The sequence below is a fragment of the Peromyscus leucopus genome, chromosome 1, assembly GCF_004664715.2.
Source record: "Peromyscus leucopus breed LL Stock chromosome 1, UCI_PerLeu_2.1, whole genome shotgun sequence".
NCBI classification, from domain to species: domain Eukaryota; kingdom Metazoa; phylum Chordata; class Mammalia; order Rodentia; family Cricetidae; genus Peromyscus; species Peromyscus leucopus.
In genome coordinates, this window is record NC_051063.1 from 174,994,195 (window position 1) to 175,020,338 (window position 26,144).

The following is a 26,144-nucleotide window of genomic DNA, read 5'->3' on the forward strand; positions in this document are numbered from 1 at the left end:
TACATTTAGCTCATTTCTACCTCAGAGCAATTTCAAACTAGACTAAAGTTCTCTGTATAGATTATAAGTTTAAAACTTCACAGTTATGCACAAGGTCAGAGTTGCAGGTGTCTTCCAAGGTTGCTAACACAAAGCACCCTAAAAAAAAGCCTGCCAATTCCTTGCTTTCTAAATATGCTGAAGAAAAGCTATGTCTCAGAGTTTGTTGCATTGGGCATTGTACCCTCTTCCTCTGGTCTTGAGACTGAAAACCTTGTGTTACTATGGTAATGGCTCTGCTCCTTATCAGCTATTCTAGGAATGTGCTATGACCTTTATGGTTTTAAAACTTTTCTCAGGACTGTGAGGAGTCTCCTGTTAGAAATGTGAGAAGTCAGGCAAGAGAGAAGGATGAGAGAGAGAGAACTAAGGGAGAACAGCAGAGAGATCAGAGGCAGAGAGAATTGACCTAGAAGAATAAAGTGAAATAAACTGAAAGAGATCTACATTTGAAGATTCATTTGATATCCCTCAGAGTAGATATCCATCCACTTGTAAGCATCTTCCCCAAGTCTCTGGGAGAACACCCCATGGGGCAGTTACCTTTGGAGCTACTGTTAACCCACCCTACAGTAGACGGAAAGAGGAGTTCTGGAGAGAAGAGTGAACAGGATGACAGGCCCTGCTTCACACTTGTGTTGATGGAGTCAGGGAAGATTACAGTTGCCCTGGGGATTCACCTAGGCAAAGGACAAAGGTGACCCAAGAAGATCAGCGAGGACACTGGCTCACGTAATATACATCTCAGCCAACATATAATGCTGAAGGCTGCCTTATAGCTCTCCATAAAAAGAGTGACCCCACATCTACCCCAACACTGAGGACATGAAACTCCTCACACAATGGCTCCTGGACCACTCTCCTGGGTCAGGAATTGGAATAATGACATTAATGATAAAGGATTGCTCTTCATCCCTAGTCATTACTCAGCTGGTTCCTTTGTAGTCCTAAGAGACTGACCACTTCTTTGGGGAGTAATACCACCTTCCCATAGCACTGAGGATGCAGGGCAGACCAGATTCTCAGCTAGTTCTCTGTGTTACAAGGATACACAGGCAGGATGGAGGCCCCTTCTTGGGTGCTGACAGACCCAAGGCCAGGACAGAGCAGATGTCAGGCCTGAGATGAGTGATTCTTCTCTGAGGGCATGGGGATGCTTATCAGCCTTGTTGCTCAATATGTTACTTAGAGGCTAAACATAAAGAAAGAAAAGATGAGAGGAAAGTGGGACAGCCCTGAGAGTGGAAGGGACAGAGCCGTGCCTTGGACACAGATCCAACAACTGTCAGCCCATTGTGGTCTGTGAAGTGCACCAGCCTGGTAGAGTGCTCATCTCAGAGGAGGAAGGATAGAAGTGCCTGGGAGCTGTGTAGTGGCTGAATCTCTTCTCATACAGAGAATAACACAGTGAGAAGAGAGATGGTGGAGTCCTCAATGATTCCCTGCAAGGTCTGCACCCCCTGGCAGGGACTACTCCTCACAGGTAAGTGTATCCCCTCTCCGACTGTGGGGGTGGAGGAGAACTCAAGAGGATAGGATCCTGAGAGAAGACTGGGGGTTTCTGATTGCAGTCATGGTGCAGAAGGTGCAGTGAGGGACAGAGACTCAGAATCCTAAAGCTCTCAGAGGACAGGAGGTGATGAGGGGAAGAGAAAAGCCCCAAACACTCATCATTCAAAGTGAGTCTATTGGTTGCCATGTTCTGAAGCTTGATGTCCCCTGGCACAGTGATTCCAAATAGAGGAGGAGGTCAGAGTGGCTTCATCACACCACATAATCCTTATGTGAGGAGAGATATGGGAATACTGAGGAGGGGAGCCAGGAAAAGAAGTGAGATTATTCGGTGAAAATGAAAGGACAAAGTCAGAGGCTTTAAAAAATGGAGGTCATATTGCTCATCTCAATCAAGGAGGGTGGACACACCACCAGCCAGATGCCTCAACTGTGTTATGATCACACCTGCTCAATACTGATGCTTTTTTTAATTTTTATTTTATTTTACAATATAATTTAATTTTACATATTAGCCACGGATTCCCTTGTTCTCCCCCCTCCTGCTCCCCTCCCCTTTCTCCCAGCCCACCCCCCCTTTTCCCATCTTCTCCAGGGCAAAGACTCCCCCAAGGATTGAGATCAACCTGGTAGACTCAGTCCAGGCAGGTCCAGTCCCTACCTCCCAGGCTGAGCCAAGCGTCCCTGCATAAGCCCTAGGTTTCAAACAGCCAACTCATGCACTGGGCACAGGACCCAGTCCCACTGCCTGGATGCCTCTCAAACAGATCAAGCCAATCAACTGTCTCACCTAGTCAGAGGGCCTGATCGAGTTGGGGACCCCTCAGCCATTAGTTCATAGTTCATGTGTTTCCATTCATTTGGCTATTTGTCCCTGTGCTTTATCCAACCTTGGTCTCAACAATTCTCGCTCATATAAACCCTCCTCTTTCTCACTAAGTGGACTCCTGGAGCTCCACCCGGGGCCTAGCTGTGGATCTCTGCATCCAGATCCCTCAGTCATTGGATGGGATGTCTACCATGACAATTAGGGTGTTTTGCCATCCTATCACCAGAGTAGGTCAGTTCGGGCTGTCTCTCAACCATTGCCAGCAGTCTATTGTGGGGGCATTTTTGTGGATTTCTGTGGGCCTCTCTAGCACTTTGATTCTTCCTATTCTCATGTGTGTGTGTCTTCATTTACCATGGTCTACTATTCCTTGTTCTCCCTCTCTTCTTGATCCAGCTGGGATCTCACACTCCCCCAAGCTCTCTTTCCCTCAACCCTTGCCCTTCATTACCCTCACTCACGTCCAGGCTGTTCATGTAGATCTCATCCATTTCTCCATCACTGGGCGTCCCCCGTGTCTTTCGTGGGGTCCTGTTTTCCAGGTAGCCTCCCTGGTGTTGTGAGTAGCAGTCCAGTCATCCTTGTTCCACATCTAGTATCCTCATATGAGTGAGTACATACCATGTTTGTCTTTCTCAGTCTGGATTACCACACTCAGGATGATTTTTTCTAGATCCATCCATTTGCCTGCAAACCTCAGGATGTCATTGTTTTTCTCTGCTGAGTAGTCCTCCATTGTGTATATGTACCACATTTTATTTATCTGTTCTTCAGTTGAAGGGCATCTAGGTTGTTTCCAGGTTCTGGCTATTACAAACAATGCTGATATGAACATAGCTGAGTGAGTGCCCTTGTGGTATGATTGAGCATTCCTTGGGTATTTGCCCAAGAGTAGTATAGCTGGATCTTGGGGGAGAATAATTTTCAATTTTCTAAGAAAGCATCATATTGATGTCCAAAGTGGTTGTACAAACTTTCATTCCCACCAGCAGTGAAGATTTCCCCTAGCTCCACATCCTCTCCAGCATAAGGTATCTTCAGTGTTTTTGATCTTACCCATTCTGTCAGGTGTAAGGTGGTATCTCAGAGGTTTTTTTTTGATTTGCATTTCCCTGATAATCAGGGATGTTGAACAAATCCTTAAATGTCTTCCAGCCATTTGAGTTTCCTCTGTTGAGAATTCTCTGCTTAGTTCTATAGCCCATTTCTTAATTGGACTGTTGGGCATTTTGATGTCGAATTTCATGAGTTCCATATATATTCTTGAATCAGTCCTCTGTCAGATGTGGGGATGGTGAAGAAATTTTCCCTTTCTGTAGGCTGTCACTTTGCCTTATTGACTATATCCTTTGCTCTACAAAAGCTTCTCAGTTTCAAGAGGTCCCATTTATTGATTGTTTCTCTCAGTATCTGTGCTACTGGTGTTATATTTAGGAAGTGATCTCCTATGCCAATACATTCAAGACTACTTCCTACTTTCTCTTTTAGCAGGTTCAGAGTAGCTGGATTTATGTTGAGGTCCTTGATCCACTTGGACTTAAGTTTTGTGCACGGTGACAGATACGGCTCTATTAGCAGCCTTCTACATGTTGATATCCAGTTATGCCTGCACTATTTGTTGAAGATGCTTTCTTTTTTCATGGTACACTTTTGGATTCTTTGTCAAAAATTATATGTTCATAGGTTTGCAGATTAATGTCAGGGTCTTCAATTCGATTCCACTGGTGCAAATGTCAGTTTTTAAGCCAATGCCAATAAGTTTTTATTACTGTAGCTCTATAGTAGAGCTTGAAGTCAGGGATTGTGATGCCTCCAGAGGTTGTTTTATTGTACAGAATTATTTTGACTATGCTGGGTTTTTTTGTTTTTCCATATGAAGTTGAGTATTATTCTTTCCAGGTCTGTGAAGAATTGTGTTGGTTTTTTGATGGGGATTGCATTGAATCTGTAGATTGCCTTTGGTAAAATTGCCATTTTTACTATGTTAGTCCTGACTATCTATGAGCATGGGATATCTTTCCATTTTCTGACATCTTCTTCAATTTCTTTTCTCAGGGACTTTCCTTCTTCTTTTAAAGGCTGTATTTTAAGTTTACCATGAACGTATTTTCGAGCTGACAAAAGTGTTTCAGGGCAATGTCGCCATCTTTAGCAGAAAAACTACCTTTCCCAGAATGCATTTCCCTTATATCAGTCCATAATAATATCAGTTCCAGATCAGTCCCTTATATCATTTCCCATATTTCTTATCGTGTTTGAGAGTCAACTGGTTCTCTTACCAGACTTGTTTACAAATTCTTGCCCGGGAGGTTTGAACAAACTTTTTTGCTTTTGCAATGGGAGATTTGAACAAGCATTTTACATTTTCAGCTATGGCACATTGGGAGGTTTCCGGTCTCTCAGCTGGCTTCAACAGGTGTCTCTCCTTCATCAGACACTGGCCCTGGATCAGAACCGCACCTGCCTCGTTAGCTGGCACTGAGGCTGGCATTTCTGATAGCAACTTTCCTCGGGGCTTGTGTTTGTTTTAGCCAGTCAGTGAAAAACAAGATCATGTACAACAGCTTTTCCATAACACTTTCAGACAGATTTTCTCCCACTGATTTATCTCATTTTGCTTGTTCATTCCCCGCCCCCCAGATGCAGAGCTTCAGGTATCTGTCTGTGGCTCTGTGCCTCTGCTAGCTGCCTTTAGAGGTAGGGGCTTTTTTTTCTCCTGCCGAATCTGCCTCAAACTCTAGCAGCTTTGTCAGGTCATGCATTTTCTGGGGAGGAATCTGTCTGCTCTTTTTCTTCAGAGTCTTTCTCCCAGATAGTATCCAGTTTGGTCTCAGTTTATCCCCTCTACCCCAGAAACAGTTTCTGACACTAGAGCGGCGGCTTTCCCTGCTACTGAAGGTAGGGGCTTTAGTCCGTTTCTGTTTTCGGGGTCTGTGTGGTTTGCGAACAGACTAATAATCTAACAAAGGAGGTTTTTGCCATTTCTAAACTCCCATTAGGATGGGTGTTTTGCCTCATCAGGCCTTCACCTGGCCCAGTCCCCCAGTGGGTTGCATTTGCTTGTCTGGGTGCTCAAGGACAGAGCTTATGCCAGAGGCAATCACCCCTCAGGGCTACACTTCCTCATCTCAGGGAGTCAGTTGAAACAAAGCTTTTCTCAAAGAGGTGCTTTTTCTGACAGAAAAGAAAGCTTTACTCCTGGACAGTTCTGTTCTGCCCTGACTGGGCTCTTTTCCCAGACAGTGTTCTGACTCGGCAGCACAACTGCTTCAGACACAGTTCAGCTTTACTGTTTTCCCAGAAAGTTCCTTTCTATGATAAGAAAGCTTTTCTCAGATTTCTTTTTGCTGCTGTGGACCTATAAACCCGGGACTTGTAGGAAAGCAGATAACTGTGCCATTCCCACCGGCTTTAGCTTTGTTTGTTCATTAGCAATCTTACCCTGGGTCCTGCACCTTCCTGCCTCAGCTCTGTACTCCAGGAAGTTTACAACTGCAGGAACCCTAGTATCCCCGAAATGCACTCCAACTCAGAGACGCTGGCCAGTCGCCTCTGGGTTTTTGCTCAGAAGCGAGGAGACAATGCTAACAGTTTCAGGGAATCTTTGCATAGGACGATTAGGAGCACCTTTTCATTCTGAAATGCTCACTCAGACAAAACCCTTTGCTGCCTCAGCTCGGCTGTAACTGAAAAGCTTGGCTTTTTTGCTTTTCTCAGGTAAAGTTTCCTGCCCTTCTGGGCTCTCTATAGCTAGCTCTTCACACTTACTCTCCCCAAGCGTTTCCCTCAGGGTACTCTGACCCACTGTCTTTTACTAGCTTGAAGAGACAGAGCTTAGAAGGGGTTTTTAGAAACTTGTCCTTGCCTCCTGCATTGCAGGGAGGATTTTTAAAGCTTGAAAGAACTTAGGTTTTGCTGTCTTAAGTTTGTTGTTTTCCCTTAGAGCTAATCACAGGTGGTCCCCATACTAATATCTTTAGGTGATTTTACTCTCCTCTTTCTGAGAGAGGTTAGAGGCTTTAGTTTTTAAGTTTCTTAAGAGAGAAAGATTAAGGCTTTTTAGAGAGATTTTTCCCCCAAAATTTTCCAAGAAAAGCTTTAGAGTTTAAGAGAAAGATTTTTTTTCCCCAGGAGAAAGACCAACTTTTCCCAAAACTTCCCAACTTTAAACTTTGACTTCTCACACCCCCATTTTTGCCTCAGGGAGAAATTACTTTCTCCTGCCACTTGGATTTGGCATTTCAGCTGTCCCCAGGTCAAAAGCTTCCATAGGAAACTTTTTCTTCCCCATAAGCTCAAAGAAGAGCTTTTTTACTACCTGTAAAGCCCAAAGAAAGATTTTTTCCCCAGTTTGCTTCCATAGCCCCCAAAGTTAGAAACTTGAAGAATTTTTCTGTCTAGTTGCCTTACTTATTTTTTCGTACACAATCTTACACTTCTAAGTTTTTCCTAAACTATATTACTACCCTATACCTTATTTTTCACAGATAGAATTTGAGAAAGGGATAGAAGACAGAAAATTTTGACAGAAGAGAATTTCACTGCAGCATCGGACATCCTTCCAGTCCACTTACCTTTTCTCTCAAGGATAAAACCCCTGCCTCACCAAAAAAAAATATATAAAATATATATATTTTTTCATAACACCGGCATGCCTTTCCACTGGCAGGGCTGACTCAGCACTTTCACCAAAAACTCTGTATTAAAACTATTATTTTCCTTTATCTTTAGTCCCTATTACTTTGTCTTAAGTCCCTGTTCATTTGTCTTTAGTCCCCCCTTTCTTATCCCCCCCCTTTTTTTTCTTCAGTCCCCCCCTTTTTTTTTCTTTTTTCTTTAGTCCCTTTTTTTCTTTAGTCCCTGTTCGGGCGCCATTCTGTGGGGCGTTTACCCACCACCCCCACAGCTTTCCAGAGTTTTCTTGAGTGCGAGCAGCAGGAAATATTAGATAGAAGGATTTATAGTGGAGAATCTTGCGGAGATAAACAGATAGAAAATAAAGGATAGCCTCAAGAGGGCCTGGAACCTATTCCAACGGGCCCTGACTGTCTCTGGTCCAGGGTTTTTATAGAGACGCCAAGGGGTGGAGCAAAAGACCTCCTCCCCCAGCACAGCCAAGTGCAGACCATCTCAGACACCTGCACTCAGGCCCATGGGTCCTGATCATCCTCTATTCGGACCTGCTGGGTAAAGCCACGAGGAACCCCAGAACGGGCTCCCACACTGGTGTCTATTCTTCCTGGGAGACTTTGCTACTTCATGTTCTAGAGCTTTCATGTGTGCTGTTATATCACTAGTGTGAGAGTTCTATAACTTCTTTATGTGGGCATTTAGTGCTATGTATTTCCCTCTTAGCACCGCTTTCATGGTGTCCCATAAGTTTGGATATGTGGTGTCTTCATTTTCGTTGATCTCTAGGAAGTATTTAATTTCTTTCTTTATTTCTTCCTTAACCCACTGGTGATTCAGTTGAGCATTATTCAGTTTCCATGAGATTGTAGGTTTTCTGTAGTTTTTGTTTTTGTTGAAATCTAAATTTAAACCATGGTGGTCTGATAGAACACAGGAGGTTATTCCAATTGTTTTGTATCTGTTGAGATTTGCTTTGTGGCCACGTATGTGGTCAATTTTAGAGAAGGTTCCATGGGGTGCTGAGAAGAAGGTATATTCTTTTTTGTTAGGATGAAATGTTCTGTAGATATCAATTAAGTCCATTTGAGTCATGACATCAATTAAGTCCTTTATTTCTCTGTTAAGTTTCAATTTGGGAGATCTGTCCAGTGGTAAAAGTCAGGTGTTGAAGTCTCCCACTATTAATGTGCGGGGTTTTATATGTGGTTTAAGCTTTACTAATGTTTCTTTTACATATGTGGGTGCCCTTGTGTTTGGGGCATAAATGTTCAGAACTGAAACTTTGTCTTGGTGGATCTTTCCTGTGATGAGTATGTAATGCCCTTCTTGATCTCTTTTGATTGATTTTAGTTTGCTGGATATCAGGATGGCTACACCCGCTTGTTTCTTAAGACATTTGATTGGAAAATCTTTTCCCAGACTTTTATTCTTAGGTAGTGTCTATCTTTGAATTTGAGGTGTGTTTCTTCTATGCAGCAGAAAGATGGGCCCTGCTTTCATATCCATTTCTGTAAGCCTGTGTCTTTTTATATGTGAATTAAGTCCATTGATATTAAGGGATATCAATGACCAGTGATTGTTCATTTTTTGGTGGTAGTGTGTGTGTACTTCTCTTTTTTGGGGTTTCCTGATGTGGCTTTATCTATTGCCTGTGTTTTTGAGGGTGTATCTGACTTCCTTAGGTTGGAATTTTCCTTCTAGTGCTCTCTGTAGGGCTGGGTTTGTGGATAAGTATTGTTTAAATCTGGCTTTGTCTTGGAATGTCTTGTTCACTCTATGATGATTGAAAGTTTTGCTGGGTATATTAGTCTAGGCTGCCATCCATGGTCTCTTAGTGTCTGCATTACATATGTCCTGGTCCTTCTGGCTTTCAAAGTCTCCATTGAGAACTCTGGAGTTATTCTGATGGGTTTGCCTTTATAAGTCACTTGGCCTTTTTCATTTGCTGCTCTTAATATTCTTTCTTTATTCTTTACATTTAGTTGTTTAATTATTATGTGGTGAGGGGACTTTTTGGGGGATCTAGTCTGTTTGGTGTTCTATAGACTTTTTGTATCTTCATAGGCATGTCCATATTTAAGTTGGGAAAGTTTTTTTTCTATGATCTTGTTGAATATATTTTCTGTGCCTTTAAGTTGGTATTCTTCTCCTTCTTCTATCCCTATTATTCTTAGGTTTGGTCTTTTCATGGTGTCCCAAATTTTGTGGAAATTTTGGGTCATGACTTTGTTGGCTTTAGTGTTTTCTTTGACTGATGAATCTATTTCTTCTATTGCATCCTCAATGGCAGAGATCCTCTCTTCCATCTCTTGTATTCTGTTGGTTATACATGCATCTGAAGTTCCCGATCTTTTACTCAGATTTTCTATTTCCAGCATTCCCTCTGTTTGTGTCTTCTTCATTTTTTCTATTTCCTTTTTCAGGTCTTGGACTGTTTCCTTTATCTGTTTCATTGCTTTTTCATGATTTCTTTCAGGGCTTTATTGTTTCTTCCATGGCTTTATTATTTTCTTCTACATTATTTGTCCTTTCCTCTAGTTTTTTATAGCATTCTTCCCATTTTTGTTTGTTTTTCCTCTATATAAGCCTCTACCTTCTTCATGATGTTATTCATAAGGATGTTTTTTTCTTCTTCTTCTTCCAATTTTTGATGTTGAGGTCTAGATGTTGGAGGAAAGCTAGGTGCTGGTGATGCTGTATTGCTCTTCATTTTGTTGTATGTACTTCTGCCTTGATGTCTGTCCATCTCCTTGTGATTCATTCTTGGTCCTGTAAGAGCACTTGATCCAGACAGAGCTGACAGATTCATGAAGTCTCTCTCTTGTCCAGATGGTAGCTCTCTTGTCCAGATGGGAAGTCTGGGGCAGGATGGGCAGTAGAGGCTGGTCTCTATGTCTCAGAAAGTGGCTGGGGTCTTGGGCGATGATGGGCGTGGGGGCATCGCATGGAAATTGCAGGATCTGCTGGCAGTCTTGGAGAAGGGGTGCCTTCCTGGTAGGGGTGGGGGAATAAGGGATCCTGCCTGGTGGTCAGAACCTGGGGCCAAGTTGGGCAGATCTTCCCTGAAGTGGCTGGTGCCCAGTGATTGGATCTAGGCTGAGCCCAGGCACTCACATCTTGTCCAGATGGGAAGTCTGGGGCAGGATAATATTGATGTTTTTATCCCTTTCTTTCTAGCCTCGCTTTTAACCTGTTGGTACCGCCTCACCACTGCCCAAGTCATCATTGCATCAGTGCCTCTCCATGTGGTCGAAGGAGAAAGCAACCTTTTTCTTGTTCACAATCTTCCAGACAATCTTTTAACCATATCCTGGTTTAAAAAAAGAGCAAATATGGACCATAAAATTGCGACCTACACACTGAAATACAATATTGCTCTGCCGGGGCCAGCACACAGTGGTAGAGAGACAGTGTACGCAAATGGATCCCTGTGGATTCAAAATGTCACCCATAAGGACACAGGAATCTACATACTACAAACCAGAAGTAGACAAGTAAAAACTGTATCAACAAAACATACATACCTTCATGTGTACAGTAAGTAATTCTTTGTGAATTCTCCATGCTGGGTGAGGTTCAATCTACTGGACACACACAAGTGTCAGATCTGCCATGTGCATACCTCCTCTCTGCACTGTGTTCCCATGTTGAGGTTTGAGAATTTAATGCAGGACACATTAAATTGTGCAAAATAACTGCAGTAGAATAGAGCCCTTGCACACAAGAGAATGTGTGGTAGGTAATTCACCTAGGATATCACACTCTGTCTAGACTCTTGGGGTTCTCACCAGGAATGTGTCCATGAGAAAGACCTTGAGGAAATCAACACTGGGCCTGAATGAGGATAACACTGGATGTTCAGGGAGAGGCGAGCACTGGGAATTCCTGGCTCCAGTCCTCTGTCACAAACTCAATTCCAGATGTCCATGAGAAGCATTTTTCAAAATTTGGATTTTGACATCCAATGATCAGGAACAGTGATTTCCACTAGCTCAAGTCTTGTGCCATGTGAAACCAGCCAGTGCACTGTCATGAGATCCATAGTTAGGCTAAATGTCCTGGACATCTTCTCCAGAGACTCAAAAGGAATGCATAGCTGAACAGGTGCCCAGGCCATTAACAGTCCTAATAGGTTTATGAGACTTCACAGGAAGGTCAGGGTCATGAAGGAGTGGGACAGAGGACAAATGTCAGCCTGACATGTGCTTATCCTCTGTGGTTCACCTCAAGGAATTCTTTCAAGGAATTCTTTCTTTTTGGTAAATGTCTTCAAGGTCTGATCTCAACAGCTACCCAGAGGTGAGCTACAGTTCCCCCAGTGGTCACCAGGGGAAGAATCAGGACACACAATCAACATCCTAAAAGTTATTTCCCTAAAATGGAACTTACCTTGTATCCTGGCTCCCACCCCTCTCCCCTACAGACTGGAGGTCAGTGACACAGACTTCACATACATACTCATTGCTTTCTGCATCTTCTGCAGTTCCAGGGGATCATGTTCTGTACCAGACCTTGTATATTTCCTTCAAGAAAAATAGGATAGCCAAGACAAATCACCTAGACAGAGGTCCAAGGCATCGTAGGGGCCAAAGAGCACATGGTCTCAGCACATAACTCAGTAAAGAGAAATGGGAGCATCATCATGAAAACCTGCATGGGATGATGGAGCCCAGAGCCCTCTTTATAGGACCCAGATCACCTCCTCCCACACACATAGGATGTGAGGCTCCTGACTCATGTGCACAAGAGCCTTTGTCTGGGTCAGAACCCTGACTAATAATTGCTTTGAGAATGGATCTGTCCCCTTCTTACTGCCTCCCTCAACTGGTCCCTTCAAACCTAGCAGAAACCTCTTTCACCTTCCTGCTAAGAGGATATTCCTTCTTTTCAGAGAACCAAGCACATAGGACAGACTGGTTGCCCAGCTGGGATTCTCTGTTGTACATGGAGTACAGAGGCTCCCTCTTTGGTGCTGATAGTTCAAGGCCAGGACACAGCAGAGGACAGCCCCAGGGTGAGCTGCTGTTCTCTAAGGGCACAGGGATGCTCATCTGCCCTTCTGATCACTGTGTGTTCTGGAGGGCTGAGACATAAAGAGAGAAGTAGAGAGGGATATGGGCAGCATTGAGAGTAAGGGGACAGAGTAGGGTTTTGAATAGTGAACCCCACAGCCCATGGAACTCTGGGAGATGCTCCATCCAGGGAGAGGGATCAGTTCACATGAGGGAAGGGTAGCAGAGCCTGGGAGGAGATTTGCCACCGAGCAAGGATCTATCAGGTCACAGAGTCTAGGGATGCACCTTTGTTTCCCTCTGCAAAGAGTCACAGACTCTCAGGGGCTCCTGATCACAGGTGAGGACACCATGAGTTGACAGCATATGGGAAGAGAGGATTGACCTACCCTCTGGAATTTCCTAAGGGAATAAGGACCTGAGAGGAGTCTCAATGTTTTAAAGGAGAAGAGACAGGGTAGGTGGAGGTTCAGCAGCAGAAAACTTATTCTTATCCTTGGTGAACCTGAAAAAGTAAGGTGGTAGGGGATTGTGTTACCCAAGTTTAATCAGCATGATGAAAAAAAATGAACACTGATGTCCTCAACTTGGCATCCTAAAGAATAAATAATCAAGCTCGTACTGATCAGTGACATGGCTCACTGGATGCATGCACTCGCTTCAATGTCTAACATACTGAGACTAATGAGCACAAGTCCTCTGATGTTCACCTAGGTACTGTATCCTGAACTCACTCCTATATCCTAAATAATGACCTTGAACACAAACTCACAGACAAATACAAATGAGTGTAAAAAATCAAAGCAATTGGAAACGTTCAACTCTGTATTCCAAAACCTATGAATTTCTTATACATTCATGGGCATACATGGGATATCATTCATTCATTCATTCTCCACATGTATCTGAGTTTTTCTAGGCACAATTTCTTTAAAAAAAAACATAAGATGAATCCAGGTTCTTACTATTCCCTAGTGCTAGTAGACTGGAATTAAAGAAAGCTAGAAGATGAGGTCAGGTATTGACGAGATCAACAAGAAGAAAGAACATAAGAGTCAGAGAGTCAGGTGTCAAGGTCTGTAGAGAAGAGGTAAAGGAGACACGTTCCCAACACCAATCTACACTCTTGTGAGCAGAAGTTTGAGGCTTTAAGCTGTGGTCATTTTGACACCTGAGCAGAGAGTACCAGACAAAATAAATGACATGTGCAGGGACACTGAAGACAAGGAAGTCAGTAAATGACAAGAAGTCACTTACCCACACACCCAAGCTAAGCTATGGACACATCTACTCAGGACATAGGGCCTCATCTAGGCCTAATATAAAGGTCCAATTATTGATCAATCTCTACCTTCCCTTCCAGCCTCTCTTTTGAACTGTGGGCAGCCCTCTGCCCAGCCCTCTATTGAATCAGTGCCACCCAGAGTAACAGAAGGGTCAAGTGTTCTTCTGGTGGTTCACAATCTCCCAGAGAATCTTCGAGCCCTTTCCTGGTATAAAGGAATCAATGTGTTCAAGAACCATGAGGTTGGCCGACTCATAATAGCCAAGAATTCAAGTGTGCCAGGTCCTGCACACAGTGGCCGAGAGACAGTGTACAGCAATGGATCTTTGGTTCTCCACAATGTCACCTGGAAGGATGCTGGATTATACACCCTATTAACTCTGACCACAGATATGACAGCTGAAGTAGCTCATGTGCAGCTCCAATTGGACAGTAAGTGATTCTCAAGATCATTCAGTCCTGGGATGTGTGTGGACTCACAGGACTCTCTTGCTTGTCCTCTGCATACCTCCACTCTAAACTGTGTCCCCATTTTGGTGTTTTAGCACTTAGTGCAGCACACATATACTAGAGACAAATGGCCATAGATCAGATGCTTGCCCTCACTCCATCCTCAGAAATGTGTGTGTGTATGTGTGTGTGTGTATGATTCTCTGTGTTTGTCTGTGTGTATGTCTATGTGTGCGTCGTGTGTGTGTGTGTGTGTGTGTGTGTGTGTGTGTGTGTGTGTGATAAGAAATGGTAAGCCTGTACAAAATCATTAGACTCAGTCTTGTCTTTTGGGGTTCTCACTATGAACATAATTCACAACAAGACCATGTTGGCATTAGGCAGATCTTGCCATTCTCAAAGAGAGGTGAGCACCAGGAAGCCCTTTTTCCAGACTTCTGTCTGAGGATTGACTACAAGTGATCCTGGGGACACTTACTTCCTTATGTGCCAGGTTTGGACTCTTACTTCCTTATGGAGCTGACAGGGAATAATGGTTTTCAGATATTCACATCTCATAGCACTTAAAACCAATCAGTGCATTGGCATGAGAGTCACATTCAATGTGTGTCACCTGGTTACCTCCTTCTGAGATTCAGCATGGAGAGCAGAGCTGGACATGTGCACAGGCCAGCAGTCAACTGTCCTTATGGACTTATAAGACTCACAGGAAGGTCAGGGTCTCCAAGGTGAAGAAGAGAGGACACAGATCCACCTGGCAAGTGCTTATCCTCTGGGGTCCAATCCAGGGAATTCCTTCAGGCAGACAAATAGTAACAGGCTTTACATGAGCTCCAGTCATCCTATCAATCTCCAGGGAGTGATATTAGCTCACAGTCAAACTCTAAGATGCTGCTTTCCTGGAGAAGATGAAAGAAACTTGTGTGATTTCCATTTCTGTCACTACAGATCTAAGGTCCGTCCTACAAGGCCATTCTGACCTATGGTGCTTTCTCTGTCTTAGAACAGTACTATGCTAGGGGATATGTTCAGCCTCATTCCTTCTAGCATCTTCCATAGGGAAACAGAGGCTAACCACGTGGGAATTACCAAGCAAACAATAGAGACATCCCTAAATTTTCTGGGTGGATATGGGCAGACCTAAGCTACACCTCAGCCAACAGAAGAGGCTGGAATTCATGTTTCCCTTTGAAACCCTCCATAGCAGAGCAAGTCCACACCTCTTTAAGACATAGGTGACCTTCTCCACACACAGGGCATGGATTTCCTGATATAATGCTTTCTGAATATCTATTCTGGATGAGACAACAAAGGATGACACTAGTGAAAAGTGATGAGTATCCTTCCCCTGGCATCACTCAGGTGGTCCCTTTCTAGCCCTCACAGACATCTGTCACTTTCTGGCTAAGAGCTAATTCCACCTTTCCAGAGCACTGAGGACATGAAGACAACTGGGTTGACAGAGGAGTTTCTGTGTCACAAATAATGCATAGGAAGGACAGAGTTCCCCTCTTTGGTGCTACAGATCCAAGACCAGGACACAGCAGAGATCAGCCCTGGGGTGAGCTATAAGATTTTGGGGCACAGGGATGATTATTGGCCTGTTTCTAACTGTGTGGTCAGAGGACTGAAACATAAAGAAAGAGATTGGGGAAGAATATCACCAAGCAATGCCAAGAGGTTGGGGAGACAGCAGTACCTTGTACAAAGACCCACCTACAGACCAGGTGACTTTGGGAGGGGATTCTGACTTGTAGTAGGCTGAGCTCAGGGTGAGGCAGGACAGTGGTGCTGTCTCCAGGACAGCAGATCTGACTCCAGGAAATTGGAGTTGATTCTGAAAAGGAAAAGTGACTCCACAACAGTGGAATGTGGTGGCAGTGATAGATCCCTTGGAGACACCTCTGTTCCAAGAGATCAAGATCCCTACATTGTTCAAGTGGCAGTATTAACAAGAGATCATCTCATAAGTGAAGGGAGAATTCTCTGACAGTGTATGGGAGTGGAGAGCTCAGGTCCTGGCTGGAGTCTGCGAGGAGGACAAGAGTCTGAAGGAGAATCAAGGTGTCTTCTTTCCCCCTTAGTGGAGATGACACAAAGATGCATAGAGGTTCAGCAGCAGGATATTCTCAGTGAACAGGTAATGGTAAGGGGTAGGGATGAAAGCCAGATTGTTCTCTGTTCAATGTTAATCACATTGGCTACTGTATTCTGAAGACTGATGTTCCCACTATGACAGCGTGACACAGAAAAGAATCTGATCTGGATGGGTCAGTGAGGTGTTTCAGTGAGTGAAGCCAAACTACCAGGCCAAATGACCTGCATTTAATCCTCAGTCTCAATGTGGTGGAAGGAGAGTTCACTCTTACCTCTCAAACCTGTTCTCTGCCCCACATATAATTACTGTGGCATGCACCCAGCCATATAGATATCTATGTAGGAATGCAAATGTACTCACACCAACATACATTCACACACATAGGCATGGCATCACACACACACACATGAAATGGAAATAGATGTAAAAATTGAATCAAACTGGGATATCATTTGGCCACAAAGCTGAGAGTTTCATAAATAAAACCCGGTACATGCTGGACCTTGGAAAACTGATTATTCATTCTCATATTCATTCATTCATCATTCATTCATTATTCACAGGTGTCACATAAGAGAAAAGCACATAAACAACAGAAAGCCAGAGAGTCAGTTCTCAAGGTATATAGAGAAGCAAGCCAGGATGTCATCCCCCCAACAGCAATCTACAATCAATGTCAGCAGGTGTCTGAGGGCACTGAGCCAGGACTCTGTTGACAACAGAGCAGATAGTGCCATACAGAGAAAATGTCATGTGCAGGGACACTGAATGCATAGGTCATGTGCTGACCTTCACCCAGTAGGACAGCAAGACACTCACACACCTAGGCTGAGTAATGGACACATCTTCTCAGGACACAGGGCCGCAACTTAGGCAAATACAAAAGTTCTACTACTAATGAATCTTTCTTCTCTTCTAGCCTCCCATTGTGGATACCATCCCACCTCTGCCCAGCTCACTATTGAATCAGTTCCCCCTAGAATTGCTGAAGGTGGAAGTGTTCTTCTAGTGCCTCACAATCTCCCAGAGAATCATAGATCCTTTTACTGGTACAAAGGAGTTATTGAGCTCAAGAAATATGAGATTGCCAAACATATAGTAGCCATAAATTCAAGTGTGCTGGGTCCTGCACACAGTGGCAAAGAGACACTGTACAGCAATGGATCCCTGCTGCTCCATAGTGCCACCTGGAAAGATGCTGGATGGTACACTCTACACATTCCGAACATAGATACAGAATCTCAAACAGCGCATGTTCAACTCCAGTTGGACAGTAAGTGATTCTTTGTGATTATTCACTGTCCTGTGGGTTTTAGACACACAGCACAGGCTTTTAGGGCCTAAACATAGTGTCTCCATGTTGGTGTTTAAACACTTAGTTGAAGGCACACCTGATGGAGACAAATGTTGATAGATCACACTCCATCATCTGACTCACCCCTGTATCAAGAAAGTCCTTGGCACAAAAGTAACTCAGCAGAAGATATCAGAATATGTTCAGTCTCATGGGGTTCTCAATGCAAATTTCAGTTAGAAAGGCCCTGTAGGCATTAGTGAGGGGATCATTGAGGAAACCATGATATCTTAACAGAGAAGTGGGCACCAGGAGGCCTGGCCATACTCTTCTGTGCTAGGCTCAACTGCTAGTGATCATAGAGCTCATTTTGACAGGATTAGACTATTAATACCTTGGAGAGCTAAATGGGAGCAATGCTTCTTGGCCGTACATGTCAAAATGGGGTATTCATTTTTTCCAAACATGAATTTCATAAATAAAATCTATGACTAGTTGCAGAGACCATGGAAAAGCAATGCCTATTAGATTTTTCTCAATTGTTTGCTCAGCCATGTCTCTTACAGCATCCTGGAACCCTTAGTGTAGGAGTAGAACTGCTTTCCATGGGCTGGATCCTCCCACATCCATCACCAATACAAACATTGTACTCTAGCCTTGCCCACAGACTGATATGGTGGTGGCATTTTCAGTTGAGCCCCCCTCATTCAAATCGACTGTAGCTCGTGTGAAGTTGACATAAATCCAGCCATCCTAGTACCTAAGTCTTTCCTAATACCTGAGCCAACAAGAATATCAGACTTCTCCTGGACCCCAACCAGTCCTAGACTTATGGACTTCAGGACAGAGCAGCAAGGACATCTAGAAGGTGAAGTCAGGGGTTGACTGGAATCACATAGGAAACTGAGAAAAAAAACAAGAATGAATGTGGGGTTTGTGGAGAAAAAGTTCAGAGGAGGCATAATCTCAACTTCAGTGTGCTAGGTGTGCATAGTGCTTGACTGAGGGCAGTGAGGGGCAGTCATGGAGACACCCCAGGAGGGAGTTCCTTGTAGGGGAGATGACATATCCCGGGGCACAGAGGGATTAGTGGTCATGTTGTTGACATCCACCAGGTGGGTTAGAAGCACCCACACCTGCATCTTCAGGGTGAGTGATGAATCCACCTGCCTAGGATGAAGATTGCCATCTTTCCACCCAACACAATGATCTTTGTGATAACTGTTTTTCTTCTGTGTTTCAGCCTCCCTTTCTGCTTGCTGCAAGGATGTCACTTCTGCCCAAATCACCATAGAACAGGTGCCACCAGATGCTGCTAAAGGGGAAAGCGTTCTCCTCCTTGTTCATAATCTGCCAGAAGATCTGCATACATTTTCCTGGTACAAATCAAAGTATACCCTCCAGAATTGTAAAATCGCATTATACAACAGAGCCATGAATTACGTCACCCAGGGTGCTGCCCACAGTAGAGGAACAACGGTGTACCCCAATGGATCCCTGCTCCTCCAGGATGTCACCGAGAAAGATGCAGGAATCTACACATTACAGATTTTAAACAGAGATTTCAAAACTGAAAAAATACATGTGGAGCTCCATGTGAACCGTAAGTGATTCTCTATGGCCTCCAGTTGTGGTTTATCCTACTGCATACACTGGACTGTCAGGACTGAGCTGTGCCTGCTTTCTCCCCACTGCACTGTGTCCTCCTGCTGGGGTTTGAATCCTTACTGCAGGACACACAGAGGGTATAAAAGCTGTAATGTATCAGAACCCCTCACCTGTCTTTACCTGCAGAGTGGAATAATTGTGCTGGGTAAACTCAGCCCCAGGTTGTCACCTTCAGTGCAGACCCTTGGAGCTCACACCATGCACATGATTCCTGAATGATTCTGAGAGGGTAAGGCAGGTCCTTGTTGAGGAAGCCATGGGATCCTCACACAGAGCACTGGGAAGCCCTGGCTGCAAATCTCTGTCCCTGGATGGACTCCAGATGACATTTGGGAGCATTTTGTCACTTCTTGGTCTTAACTTTCTGTTAGAGGCAACAGGGAACAGGGCTTTATTGGTATGTGGAACCAGCTAGTGCACTGTCATGAGAGGTATGGTTAGGCTAGGTCCCCTGGATTATCTTCACCAGAGACCACATGTGGAGATTATAGCTGTTCAGGTGGCCAGACCATTAATTAACTGTCCAGATGAAATCATGAGACCTCACAGGAAAGCAAAGGTCCCCAAAGGGAGAAAAAAAGACACAAATTCTCCTTGAAAATGGTTGTCCACTGGGGTCCAACTCTGGAATTCTCTCCTGCAGGCAAATAGTAAAAAGGATGCTGATCTGGACATCTGTGCAGTTCCTCTATATCACTAGGTTATAGAAGAACACATAATCATCATGTAGAAAATTATATTCTGGAACCATGAGCCTGATTATAGTCTAGCTTCCATCCATGTCCCTTACAGACCTGGAGGTCAGTGCCAGTCTTCTTAGACCTACTGGTTCCTTCAGGTGTTTCTAAGTATAATTCCCAGGAGAGGGTCCTGTGTTACCACTCCTCACCACCTCCTGGCACATTATTGAGGACTTCATATATTCAAAGGTCAGCATCAGCCCAGGAAGGACACAGAGAGACCCAAGGAATGGCTCAGCCATCACAGAAGGAAGGAGGTCCCTATGAACTCTGCCTAGGATGATGGAGCCACTGCCCTCTCTCTGCAGAATTCACATTATCTCCTGCTCCACATCTTCATGAGTCTCTTACTAGGCTTCACAACATTGTGCCCTGACTGATGGCTTAATTGAGAATGAGTCTGTACCCTTTCCCAGGCATCACTCAGATGGTTCCTTTTCAGTACTCACATACATCTCTGTTACTTTCCTGCAGGGAGTAAATCCTACCTTCTCAGAGCAGTGAGAACACAGGGCAGACTGGGCGCTCAACTAGGATTCTATGTCATAAAGGACAGGTTGGTAGAACACAGCAGAGGAGAGCCCTGGTGTGAATTGTTGTTGCCCTAGGGCACAGAAGATGATTATCAACCTTGTTGCTCATTGCATGGTCTGGAGGACTGAAAAAAATAGAGAGAAGTTAAGTGGGATACCAGGCAGGACTAAGAGTTGAAGGGACAGAGAATGGCCTTGAGCTTCCAGCCTGTCAGGAGGCTGAGCTCAGAGGAAGAAAGGCTGTAGGGATGGGGGAAGTTCTGGACCAAAAGCTGTTCACCACTGAGGGAGAGTAGAGCAGGCTGTAGCCACCATGGAGGTTCACTGTGTGCTTCTCTGCAAAGGCTGCAGTCCTGGTATTGGCTTCTGCTCGTAGGTGAAGAGAACATTGCTTGATGGTGTGTTCATAGACTAGCTAGAATCTTTTAATGTGGAAAGTTGGGAAATCTTCCCTCAAGTTGTTCGCTAACTTTCATCTAGATGCTGTGACCTGCATTCACCCATACACACAGGATGTCATCCACCTACTCCTGCACAAACACTCATAATCACACCCACCTAGACACACACACTGACTCCCCACACATGCACAAGCTAATGTAAGCTAGAGTTGTAACTGGTGTCAGTAGCTCCACACATGAGAATTTCATAAACACCAGGACTTGCAAATCTGTGGACATTCGTTCTTCTATCCAGCCACATTTTTTCTGAGCCTTTCCAGGTCTTGGGTCTTCCAGAAATATCAAACTAATTTTTCCAAATATGGCTCCATCTCTAGTGAATTGGAAGATGGACCAGAAAGCCCATCTGAAATTGAAGTCAAATGTTGATGTCATCCAGAGAGGGAAGTGATCAAAGACTTTAGAATGTGAAGACTGGGGTCTGTAGAGGAATAAGTAAGGGAAAGCACCTCTGTGGTTGTCAGACACTTTGACCCACATCAGCTGAGTGATGGACCTAAGCTATTCAGTACACCGAAGATCAAGTTCTCAGTATTGATGAATTTGTCTCTCTTCTCTTCTATTCTTCCTTGTAGCCTGCAGGCGCCCTCCCATCCTGCTCACTATTGAGTCAATACCACACAATGTTGTTGAAAGGAAAAATGCTCTCCTACTTGTTTATAATATCCCAGAGGACCTTCAATCTTTTGTCTGGTACAAAGGGATACCAATTGACAACGAACATAAAATTGCACAGAGTGTATTAACCAGTAATAAAAGTATGCTGGGGCCTGCACATAGTGGTAGAGAGACTGTATACCCCAATGGATCTTTGCTGCTCCACAATGTTGCCAAGGAGGACACTGGATTCTACGCCCTACGAACCTTAAATGCACAGTTTGAAACTCAAGAAGCACATGTGTACCTCCACGTATACAGTAAGTCATTTTTGTGGACCTATAAGTTCCTGTGGGGTTGATTTCTCTTTACACACACAATACTGTCCATTGTGGACTGAAGGCCTCCTCTCTACATTGTGTCTCCACATTGGGGATTGAGAACTTAGAACAGGACACACATCAGGTAGACATAGTAAAGTAGACCAAATCCCTCACCTGACTACAGCTACAGAGGAGGATACATGCTGGGTAACTAAACCCAAGGATGTCAGTCAACCTCAGAATATTGGGGCTCTCACCAGGGTCAGGTCTTGAGCAAGACCTCTTGGGAGTCTGGTGTGGCTTATCTTGGATATGTGGTTTCATTATAGTAAGGTGAGCGACAGAATGTCCTCGTCCCAGACCTCTGTTTCAGACTCAACCCCAGGTGACCAAGGAGAGCTTTTCTCCAGAGACAGAGTTTGATTTCCTGTTACAGATCACATGTAATAAGGCTTTGCTGACTCTCCAAGACCCATAGTGGTGGCACCAGCTGTTCAGTGACATAAAGCTACAGTTAGGTGAGTCATTTCAGCATCTCCTAGTCAGTGGACAGGTGCCTGGACATGTTAACTCTTCTGACAATGGGCTTAAAATACTTCACAAGAATATTAGGGTTCCCAGGGGGAGGGACAGAAGACAGTTCTCTAAGCAGCTCTTTTTCCTCAGGGGTCCAGCCTAGGGAATTCCCTGCTGCAGACAATAGTAACAGATGCTGCTGACTAGAGCAGCTCCCCCATCCAAATGTCATGCCATTGCTCATAACTAGGTTTAACCCAGACACAAGACAATGACCATAAACTGTGTGCACTAGTGAAGGGAAACAGAGACCCAGGAAAACCAGAGGTTGAATCAGGGTCACACCGGCCATGGGTGGCATATCCAAACTACATGAAAACTCTCTAATGTCATAGCCTCAATGTCTCCACCCTAGAGGCTTTATTAAATATCTGTTGCCTACAGAGGAGATTGTTGAGTTCTCTGAAGCGCTATTGTCATTTCTGCCTCCTTTTTTGCTTCACAGGGCCTGTGTCAGTGCCCTTTATCCGAGTCGCCAGCACCAAAGTTACAGTTCAGAGCTCTGTTGTGTTCACCTGCCTCTCAGCTGACACTGGAATCTCCACCCACTGGATCTTCAATAACCAGAATCTGCAGCTCACAGACAGGATGACCTTGTCACCGAAAAAGTGCCGACTCACAATAGATCCTGTCAGGATGGAGGATGATGGAGAGTATAAGTGTGAGGTCTCCAACCCAGTCAGTTCAAAGACCAGTCCTCCAGTCTATCTGGATGTGATGAATGAGTGACCTCTCTCCTCTCACACTATAGCAGAGTAGGGGCATTTCTTTATCAATGGGGTACAACAAGGAGAAAAATTTTTTGGTAGAAATGGTCAATTCCTACTCAGGTACAGCTTGCTCATGACAGTAATCCTGGCATAAACATGTGTCTAAGGACAGGCCAGGATATAAACAGAGACTTGGTTTGCAAAAGGGAAAAGAAGACATCAATATAGTAAACAGAATTGCAAAGGAGTTAAGAGCTTGGGTTTTGGATTAAATACATAGACAACTCTCAGAATCCATGGAAATTAGTCTCATGAGCCCCAAAACTTCTGGATGCTCTGAGTCCCCTGGTAACATGCTTCAGTGTTTACCTAAAGATAAATGCATCCTCTCCTGTATCCAAATACATTCCATGTAGAACTCACTCACATTATGCTGCCTGGACAACAGTCATTTATGTGAAGTGAGGAAGAGTGACAGGAGAAGGGACTGTCCTTTTTCCCCAAGGACATACATTGTTACTAAAGAGTTTTGATCCACAGTTTATTTTAGGTACACATGTGAAAAAACATGACATGTCAAAAGGCTGACCTGGACTGCTTCTAACTTAAGAGTGGCATTGACAGGGTGACATTACACAAGGTTCCTTTTCCTCTCAACATTTTTGAGACATATGTGGGATTTTCCATTTGGCCATTTTGAAGTGGGCAACTAAGTGGCATGAACATTTCCATATTTTCATGTGACCATCACCATTGTCCATTCCCAAAGCCTTGTTAATCCAATCCCATTCCCTCCAGCCCTGTGCAACCACATCTATTTCTTTCTCTATGCCTGTGACAAAACAATATATGCAGTTATTTGTGGTCAAAATTAATTACAGAGGTATGGGTAAGATGGGTGGGTGTACTCACCAGTTTCACAAATTTCTGTAGAATCTTAAGGATTTTCTACAGATAACATTCAAGTCATCTACAGACATATATTACAGCTGATTTATTGACCACATTTACTTCTTTGTCTTGTTTAATTGTTATGTGTAGGAATCCTAGAGTCCTACACAGTGAATAGATGTGGCCACAGCAGCATCCTGGTGTTGATCCAGGTCTTAGAGGGAAAGCTCAGTATCCTCCCCAATACATAATTGGCTGTGTATTTTCATGTGTTTCCCTACTGCACTAGAAATTATTCTATTCCTAGGTTTCCTGTTTTCATCCTTAACAACTGTTCACTTTACCTGGGTGGTGGTGGCACTCACCTTTAATCCCAACACTTGGGAGGCAAAAGTAAGAAGATCATCTCTGTGAGTTTGAGGCCAGCTTGGTCTACAAAGGGAGTTCCAGGACAGCCAGGGCTATACAGAGAAATCCTGTCTTGAAAAACCAAACCAAACAAAAAGACCGTTCATTTATGTGAAATGGCATCAGTTTTGTGTTTATTCATGCTTCTATCTCTGTAGTTTCTGGGCTCCTTGGATTGTGTCTGTTTCATCTAGGTCAGTCAACAATTAACAAGTAACTATTGAATAGTCATGGAATTCTGAGAATTCTGAAAATGGAATATAAGGTGTCACTTTTCACTTCTAATATTAATAATGTTAATCTTTTTAAAATAAAGCAAATCGGATTAAAGTTTGTCAAAAGTGTTAATCACTTGAAAGAACCAACTTTTGATCCATTGATTTTGTAAAAGATTATTATTATTTGTATTATTGTTCATACCAACAGGAAGTCAAGTAGAGACCATGGAGGAATGATGCTTCTTGGCAAATGCTCCATGATTTTCTTAGTTACCTTCTCCTTTTATAGCCTAGAACAAACTGCCTGGGATTGACAGTACCCAAGGTGTGTTGGGTTCTCACACATCAATCTATAAAAAGTAAATAGTCCCCATTCCAACAGGCCAAGCTGAAGGAGGCAATTACTTGAGATTCCTCAGGTGTCTAGATCTTAAGTTATGAGCTACAACAAAATAAGCACACATGCTGAACATACCAGGTCCATCATTCCAGTTTCAGCAAGTTATTGCATTTATGTTCTATATGAAATATAATCACTGTTCATTTGAAAAGTGTACTACGTGGTCCATACATACCAGAGAAGAGACATTAAAGCCCAAGGAAAAAGGTGGTTCTGTTAAAAGCCTGTTCTAATCTTCATATTCTTAGATGATTCCTAGATTCATGCTTCATCCTTAGGTAACCAGTGGCTTATGTCAGTCATCATCAACCACCTGAGCAGAATGGCTCAAGTTGTAGTCCACCTGGACCACTGATCTCAAAGTAGGCCTGCTGCTGGTCTCCTGGTTGAGATTTCTGTTCGCACATCAAGTCCTGAGGATAGGTTGTGAGGATACCCAGTGAAGCCACATGGGAACTCTAATCATCCTATATTTAGTACAGTATTAGACAGCAAAGGTTTGGAGGGCACTGGATCATAGTGCAATGGTATTCAGTGCATTTTGAGAGACACAGCACTTTGGGCTGCCTGACCCCCTAGGGTTGTCTATTACCAACCTCTGTAGCTTCTATCCCATGCAACAAGTCTGTTTCTCTCTCATGAAAAGGAGAGCCCACCATCTTGGAGCATTCAGATTTCCCTGCATCTCCTCTGATTTAGCTTCTCACTTACTTCATACCCTGGTTGGCAAGAATAGGCCAACACTAGTTGAATTAGACCCTTGCAAGTGTCAGAGGTCCCACACAGGTCAATCTCCTCTCTGTTGTCTACACTGCACTGTTACATACAACCACAAGAACAATTCCCACTCAGTGGAGGGTGAGGACATGGTAGCATAAACATGTGAACCTGAGTCTAAGGATATAAACTACCCTATGGTGAATAAGCTTTCAGTACCTTTAAAGAGTGTCAGGTTGAGGCTGTCTGACATCAACAGGGCTTTGAATTTTCCTAGTGTCTTTAGGACTGAGTCAGAATGCTATGAGTGTATAACCTGACACACAGTGAGTACATCAAAATGTGACCCAGTCAACATAAATGTTACCTGTGAGTAAATTTTTCCTTTTTATAATTATTAAGAGGTTTTCAATTCATTTTACATACCAACCCCAGATACCCCTGTCCTCCCTCCTCCTATCTCCCAGCCTTCCCCACCTGACACATGCCCTATTCCCACCCCCTCTAAGGCAAGATCTTCCATGGGGAGTCAGCAGAACCTGGTACATTTAGTTTAGGCAGGTCCAACACTCTCCTCCCTGCACCAAGTCTGTGCAAAGTGCCCCACCATAGGCACTATGCTCCTCATAGCTGGCTCATGCACCAGGGATGTTTCCAGATTCCACTGCCTGGAGGTCCCCAAAACAGTTCGAGCTAAACAACTGTCTTGCCTATCCAGAGGGCCTAGTCCAGTATGATGGGGGCTCCTCAG

At 43.9% G+C, this 26,144-nt stretch overlaps 1 protein-coding gene across 1 annotated transcript; it reads left to right on the forward strand.

The window, feature by feature from the left end:
* Positions 1–1,458: 1,458 nt before the first annotated feature.
* On the forward strand, positions 1,459–22,778 carry LOC114686426 (carcinoembryonic antigen-related cell adhesion molecule 3-like). Its single transcript, XM_028861105.1, has 7 exons — positions 1,459–1,522; positions 10,190–10,549; positions 13,388–13,741; positions 16,777–17,130; positions 18,395–18,754; positions 21,129–21,470; positions 22,495–22,778. Exons 1-7 carry the CDS (start codon positions 1,459–1,461, stop codon positions 22,776–22,778), a joined length of 2,118 nt encoding a protein of 705 aa, XP_028716938.1.
* The last annotated feature ends 3,366 nt before the right edge of the window (positions 22,779–26,144 follow it).